We start from the raw sequence: 7,808 nt of genomic DNA, 5'->3' as shown, positions 1-7,808 counted from the left end.
GATGTTTCTTCGCTCCGACGTGTCTCAGTTTGACTCCAGCCGTCCTGCTGGAGCTCTGCATGCTGCGTTCAGGGACCGCCGGAAACCAGGGGATTATACCCCTACAGAGCGTTTCGCGTGTCTCATTTCCCGACACATGCCGTCCTGAAAAAAACATAAGAAGCAGACACGTCTCTGGAGGTGAGTTTGATTTAATTCATTTGAAGAATTTGCTGTTTTTCGTGGTTTATTTGTGCTTCTTTAAAATCACATTTTGCATCAATAATCTGTATTATTTTCTATGAAAGTAATTGGAACCACAAAAATGAACAAATTGTGCAACATTTCAGGTGTGAATCAAGGTAACATTGAGTATAAAGCGATTTAGGATTATATGGTCACTGAATCAGCAGATGAGGTGTGTTATGACTGATTCTTAATTTGCTAAAATAAATTTTAAAAAATCAAATAAATTAATTTTTTTTAAAAAAAGCATTTTATTTGATGATACTGTAGTAATACAGAGCAAACCAAAAAGACAGTCCATATAGCAGACACAACTGCTCTTTAATTTAATTTAATTTAATTATTCTCTGGTTGGCTCTTAAATCCAGGTAGGTCGGCCATTTTTGTTTTCTTTCTTTTTCCAACTTTGCTCTTCATTAGACACCACATCAGCAAAGAATTGTGCAGAGTGCATCAGTCAGAATGGTCTGTTGCACCTCATAACCATCCTGCCGTAAGTGGGGGGAAAAAACTCTATGGCTCCTTTTTATTTCTTTGAACCAACCTTTGAACCAACCTTGTTGGTTGGTTGCCCAGGATGCAGCAACAGTGTTCCCTCAAAACAGTGACAGTGAAATTTGATTTAGTGGAACATTTACACACAATGAGAGGAGCACTGTCATTAAGATTAATAATTGAAAAAACTCACAGGGCTGTCTGATAATTCCAAACTGCATGATTCAGAAGTACGTTTTCTTGCATTGAACACCAGAGGGCAGTCTGTATGTTAAGTGATTACAGATACCAATAAAAGCTGAGTGAAATTGCCATTAAAAAGAATTTTCTCCTGCAGGTTATACCTCTAGTACACATGTGCATGGTCTGATTACAGCTCATCTGTGCAACTACACAAGTGGCTGAATGTTGCCCAGTTTGTTTGTTTTTCTGGAGGAGGTACGGGACATGTTTTATAAAACCGCCAACTTTGGTGCTGCAGGATTTTCCAATACATTTCTATGTAGGATTCTTTAAGTAGCAACTCCCGCTGGCTGAGACAGTTTCCCTGCAGCACACTTCACATATTTTGTCTTCTACCTTCGTTATTCACTCCAGCCGCCCATTGGAAGCACGTGCTGTTGCATGCAGCATGTATGCACCTGGAACATACCACTTAGTCATAATGTTGTGTCCTAAGCTTTGACCACCTGCTTGTTCACTCTCAGCTGCTCAAGCTTGTTACACAATCGAGACACTGTGACGTAATTGTTAACTGCTGTGCAGACGGTTGTGGGTCAGACAAGCATGCTGGCTTGCAAAATGCAACCTGATGTCGAAGAACATCCTGGTATTTGTTGCATTTGACAAACTATGTACTGGGACATAGGACATCTTTTTTTTTTTGGCGTCCTCAAGTAGAACAGATATTGGAAAGCATCCTCACTAAACATTTGGTGGTGAGCTTGCTTGCTTTTATTTTACCCAGTCGGCTAAAAATATATTTTAATGTGGCTCTGATATGTTCTCTTATTGGAAGGATCATTATTTTATTTATCAGCATTGACAGTGAGTCAGCTGGCAGCGTTCTCAGTTTGATTCATTTATTTATCAGGCTACAGGATGCACAGCGCGCTTTAGGGATCTGGAAATAACAAACTAGTTGTGGAGCCAGATTTTATGTGGTGTTCCAGTTTATGCAAAACTACTTTTATCTGATTATTTGATTGCCATATTTGAAAAAGGGGGACAAAGTGTACCATTCAAATAGATGTAAATGTTCACAAGTGAGCCAAAAGGATGCCCTCACTGGTTTTAGGATTCATCACAGTAGAGTTTACAGTTGAGTAAGACCTCTTTTTGAAGGTATTTTTGAGGTTTTTTCTCTTATAATCCTCCTTGATCCTCTTATTAGCAATTAACTGCACATTTTCAGGAGTGGAACAGTCAGTTTACACATTCAGCAGGAAGCAAAGATAGACAGTCTGGGCCAACATGGAGCAGATTATTTATTATTACTACCTGTATTTATCTCACTATCAGGTGACTAGAAAATAAAGCCTATGTTTATGTCTGCACGGTGTACTATGCTGTTGCTCTGTGCAGTGTGCTGCTGACGTCCTGTTACTACCGCTGTGGGGATTCCCTGACGTCCAGCTCTGTCCTGTGAGTCCTGTCAACATGACCAGCGGCTGCCCTCAGAATAACTCTGCCTCAGCTATATGTAGCCTCAGTTAATCCTTAAGACGGACACTGCTGATGTCCCTCGCTGCTCTCCAGTGAAAGTCCTGCGCCGAGATTAAGAGGGTCTGCAGATTTACTACAACGCAGGACGGCTCCATTGTGTGAGTAACAATTTATCTCGTATTGTAGCTGTATTTTATTTCTGTGACACGTTGAAGAGGATTCAGAAGAGCCTGAGGCTTTATCATGCATACTAGTACCTCCTATTCATTATTTTTATTACACAGTTTTTTATCGCTCTACGTGTTGGAAGACAAAGGATCTTTAAATATTTGCACAAACTGCTGCAGCCCAGTGTCCTGTGGTAATATTATAAATTTACACACCTCCTAAGGTTTTCCACTGTGTTGCATAAGAAGCTTTTCAGGTCTCCGTGCTGTATTTTAGGCAACGGTGAGTCTTGCTCATCAGGGGTTGAATGTTATCTGCTTCTCATTTCCTCTGCTTTTATTTCCTATCAGGCAGCGCTGCAGTTTGCATAAATCAGTTTATTTTATATAACTCCTCAAAGCATCCCCAGCAGACCTTTCCTACGGCTCATATCTGACTTACAGGTGTTGGCTTGTTATATAAGTGACTGTTGTGTCCTTTGTAGGAGTTGCAGGGTCTTGGTATTGTCTATTCTGCATCACTGGGTTGTTTTAAGGACACTGAATAGAGCAGAGCTATTAGTAATGTTGTTGGTTGCACCGGTGCTTTTCCTGCAACAAGTTAAAATGTGCTGTGAGAAAGATCCACATGAGGTAGATGTTCAATTTATTAATGCTCTGGAGTTCAGTGAGATGGTTTCTGTCCCATGCTGAGGGTAAATAGGATTTTTGAAGCTAGTTTGACATAATTGGTGGATGCATGGTTTTAAAAATTAGTTTTTCTTGCACCTCGTTGCAGAGCAGGTTGAAGCGTTATCTGTATTATCAGTCCATAGACTTCACATCACAGTTCAAACTGAGTAAAGCTCCTAATTAGAAAGAGTAAAAACACCTCTCAGTGCTTTTAAGAGTAATCTGTAATTCTTAGAATGTGTTAAAGGACTCATATTACTTGTTATTTTGCACGTTCTGTGTCTTACAAACTACTTACACTTGACTAGCAACAACTTTTTAAAGAGAAAACTCCACAAATGTTACACTCTCATAACACTGTTGGACAGTTACAGTAGAAATGTTGTCTTTTTTTTGTTCCAAATATTCTTCCTCTCAGCCACAACCTGGTGCCTACATTACCCACAATTCAACTGTGGCTGCTAACGGTTCCTTGCAATAGTTGAAAACAAATTTCTGACAAATGTTAGACAGTGACTGCAAATCAAACATTGCCAGATTTACTCCCACAGATACGTTATTAGGAATATCTGTGCAATATCGTACAAGCCAGGACAGCCATTTATTTACTTTTATGTTCTGAAGAAAGTGATTGGACAGCGTCGTAACATCCTCTGAAATGTTAACATGCAAGTAAGAAGAAAGCTGCTTCCTTTTTCATAATGCTGCCTGCTAGTTTCTTCTTATTCTATTATCATCACCATTTAGGGCCTACTCAGTTGTTTTCTTTATCAGTGAATTTGCTGAATCATTTCTTCAACTAATCATTTTGTTTCTCACACAGAGCAACATTTCTTCTTCAACCAACAGTCCAAAAAATCAGTTTACTCAAGAAAGGACAAGGATCAAATCCTCATATCTAAGGAGCAGGAGTGATCAAATAATTAGTATTTTGCTTTAAAAATGACAAACATTTTACGTTATTACAGAAAAACCAGGCGTATTTCTATTATTGCTTTAATATCTCTGTTTCTGTACTGCGGTCATGTTTGTTCTGCTCTGTAATAACTTGGGGAACCTTTTGAGCTCGCTGACTTTTAGGAGCATATTTTAGTCAAAAGAAGTCTTTTTTTGCTTTTATTTAAGGCTGAAATTTGATAAATATGGACGGTGGTGAGCTGACTTCCTTCCACCTCCTCACCCTCACATTGATCTCCTTTCTTCAGTCGTAGTCTTCAGATCAGCGCTGCCTCTTGTTGCCCCTTTCTAGAACTACAAAAAGCTTTACTCATTATGTATCAAGCACTGAAGTTCAAAACATTTTCATGATGACTTTGTGCCAGCCGCTAACTTTAACTCATGCAGCATGGTGTAAAGATCAACACTGTGTTTTTCAAGTCTACTAAAGCTGCTAAAAGCTGCTAAAACTTCTACTTCAACAAGCTGTGATGCCAGAAAGTCAAACTCAGAGAGCAGCAAGGGCATACAAAACATGTTTTTATGTTTAATAGATGCATCTTTTGTCTCTCAGCACAAGAACAAAGTCAGCTGAGAGTCAAATCTCTCCATGTTTGTGCCTCCACACCTTTCAGTGCAGCGATGCCTCCTCTGACTCGTCGTCTGATCCGTTCCTGCTGTGAGTGAACCGCCACCGACCACCATGAGCACCGACGCCGTCTTCAGGCCGGAGCTGGACTCGGAGCACCACGGCGAGCTGGCGGACCTGGTGGCTGCCATGAACGTGGCCGCCAACCGCCTGACGCCTCCCAACGGCTGCAGGCCGGGGCCTCCGAGGACCGGCAGCAGCCAGAGAGCTCGACTGTCGGACAGGAAGCTGTCGCTGCAGGAGAGAGGAAGCCGCATCGCCAGGCAGCCCACCATCGAGACCAAGCGTGTTTCCATCACAGACGCTGCTGTGAGGAGGCTTGACCTGACTGACCTTTAACATGATTCAGTTTGTTGCTTTTCAGATGATTGAATTCTCCTGTTACTTTCTGCAGGACTGTGTCCAGCTCAACCAGTACAAACTGAAAACAGAGATCGGGAAGGTGATTAATCAGTGTGATTTCAAGTTTCTGTAGGAAGTGTTGAAGTTTTTTCCCTTTTAGTGTTTTTCAACATTAAAACACGGTCAATTTAATTTGGCTTAACCTCTTTGGACCTGAGCTCTTTTTTGATATGCATTTTTGTTTCCCTTTGCTATTTGATCTGATCAAATAGCAAAGAGAGGGGAGAAAAAATTAAAAATATATATAAAGAAAATAAAAATATATTTAAAAATAATATATCTAAAAATATTAAATGACAATAATAAAATATTAATAATTAAAATAATACAAATGTAAACAAAAATATAACTTCTTTGGTAATATAACCAGGTCTTAAGAGGTTAAAGGAGATAAATACTAATGACAATTTAAAAAAAAAAAAAATAAATAAAAAATCTTATTACTTTGTTAAAATCTGTTTTCATTTTGACATGAACGAGAATTATTTTGTAAATTCTTGTTATAATAAAAATGAAAAAAGCCTAATTAAATTGACTGTCACTCAATGTTAAAGCAGTAAAAACAGCATGAATACTTTTAATATGTTCACAGCGTATTAGGTACATGTGATGAAGCTGCTGACTTGTGTTATTTCCTCCCAGGGTTCATACGGAGTGGTGAAATTAGCCTATAATGAAGACTCTGAACAGTTCTATGTAAGTCGAAGCCTTTAAACTACATTAAAGTGTCGTTAAAATGTCAGTTTGCCGTCACTACCATCATTTGCTTCATCTTCTTTATTCAGGCAATGAAAGTAGTTTCAAAGAAGAGGCTGATGAGGCAGTGTGGATTTTTGCGTGAGTGAAATACGATTTAATCGAAGCCCTTCCTCTGTGTGTGATTCCTGTGATGTTGGCGGTGATTTGTGTGTCGTGTGCTTCCAGGCCGCCTGCCTTCTCCGGGACCGAACTCGCAGCAGGATCCGTTCCCAAAAGCCGTGTTGCCTCTGGAGAAAGTGTACAAGGAGATCGCCATCCTGAAGAAGCTGGATCACCACAACGTTGTTAAACTGGTGGAGGTCGGTTGGAAGGCTCTGTCCTGCAAACTTACTGCAGAAAACTGATCACAGGGCAGTTAGAAGACAGGCAGAAAACACAACCAAAGATACCCTCCCCTAGGTGTTGTCTGTTACTGTGGATGATTAGGCCTCAGGTTGACTGTGGTGAAGCTCAGTATATTGATAACCAGACTGCATCTACTAATGTGACATCACCTGTTAAACCCCTAAAAAGTATGAATACGATCGTTGCACAAATACACAACTATAAGAATATGAAATCGCTGAATAAACATGTCTTGCAGGTGCTGGACGATCCAGATGAAGATGGACTTCACATGGGTAGGAAACCATTTATCCAGTTTGCATTGACAATGTGATTTCAGTACAAACGCAAGATGTTATTAAAATGTGATTATCTGTCCTCAAGCCTTCGAACTGATGACAAAAGGGTACGTTTCTGTGCATTAATGTATTCTCTCGACCTCTAAGTGGAGATAAATGTACTGTTTCAAGAAGCCACCATGACATATATGATCAGTGTTTACATGCTCTTCTGTCTTTGTGCACCTCTCGTGCTGGTCAGGCCGGTGATGGAGGTGCCGACAGAAAGCCCTCTATCAGAGGAGCAGGCTCTCTTTTACTTCAGAGACGTCGTCCTGGGAATAGAGTACCGTAAGTTTACACGATACATAACCTGAATTTGAACATTTAGAGTCAATATACCTGCTTTAAATATGTGAAATTAGAAGTTGTAAAGTGTAATTAATACAAATATCTTAAAACTCACATTGTTTTTATTACAATTGAGAGCATCATAAACTTTTAAAAATCTTTTTTTTTTTGCATGTTAACCTGAAATGTAGTACACTTGTGCACAATAGTGTAACATTTAAAGATTTTCTAGTTCATGTTGGAGTTGCTTTATACTGTTAAAACAAACAACAAACACTGAGAACACTAAGAAATTCATATCAAGTATTTCATGCTTACACATCAAATGGTTTAAATGCCATATTCAGGTTAAGCCATCAGCTATTATAATGTGTTGTTTACAGGCGATGAACAGAAGTTTGTAAAATCAGATGGAAATAGGTCCAAAACAGGCCCTAAATGTGAATTAGTTGCATTTCTTTGTTTAGCTTCTGTGAAAATGAGCATAGACAATGAAAAACAATTGTGTTGCTACCATAATTCTGTACTTTTTGACAAAAATATAGTACATGTGGCAACTTTATGACAGTGCACCACAGATAATTACACATCACACAACTATTTTATTATCTGATCAACAGTAAATCACCAGTTTAACCTTTTTTTCCTCCAGTGCACTACCACAAGATCATCCACAGAGACATCAAACCGTCCAACCTGCTGCTGGGCGACGACGGTCACGTCAAGATCGCAGACTTCGGCGTGAGCAACGAGTTCGAGGGGACGGACGCCCTCCTGTCCAGCACAGCGGGGACGCCGGCCTTCATGGCCCCCGAGATGATGACCGAGCGAGAGCAGAGCTTCACCGGAAAAGTGAGAACCAAACTTCCTCTGTTGCTCATCAGT

The 7,808-nt window shown here is 39.9% G+C and overlaps 1 protein-coding gene across 1 annotated transcript in view; it reads left to right on the top strand.

Annotated features, from left to right (window-relative positions):
- Positions 1–4,863: 4,863 nt before the first annotated feature.
- camkk1b (calcium/calmodulin-dependent protein kinase kinase 1, alpha b) overlaps positions 4,864–7,808 on the top strand; it is a 7,732-nt gene continuing 4,787 nt past the window's right edge. The window contains exons 1-9 of the mRNA XM_008280960.1: positions 4,864–5,118; positions 5,204–5,251; positions 5,854–5,907; positions 5,997–6,048; positions 6,136–6,269; positions 6,554–6,590; positions 6,679–6,700; positions 6,835–6,923; positions 7,576–7,775. Coding sequence (XP_008279182.1) covers positions 4,864–5,118; positions 5,204–5,251; positions 5,854–5,907; positions 5,997–6,048; positions 6,136–6,269; positions 6,554–6,590; positions 6,679–6,700; positions 6,835–6,923; positions 7,576–7,775 — 891 coding nt within the window. The remainder of the gene's footprint in view (positions 5,119–5,203; positions 5,252–5,853; positions 5,908–5,996; positions 6,049–6,135; positions 6,270–6,553; positions 6,591–6,678; positions 6,701–6,834; positions 6,924–7,575; positions 7,776–7,808) is intronic.

The sequence above is a fragment of the Stegastes partitus genome, unplaced genomic scaffold (genome assembly GCF_000690725.1).
Source record: "Stegastes partitus isolate 25-593 unplaced genomic scaffold, Stegastes_partitus-1.0.2 Scaffold216, whole genome shotgun sequence".
In the NCBI taxonomy this organism is placed as follows: domain Eukaryota; kingdom Metazoa; phylum Chordata; class Actinopteri; family Pomacentridae; genus Stegastes; species Stegastes partitus.
The sequence above is the reverse complement of the archived record's forward strand: the minus strand, read 5'-3'. Positions and strand labels throughout refer to the sequence as shown.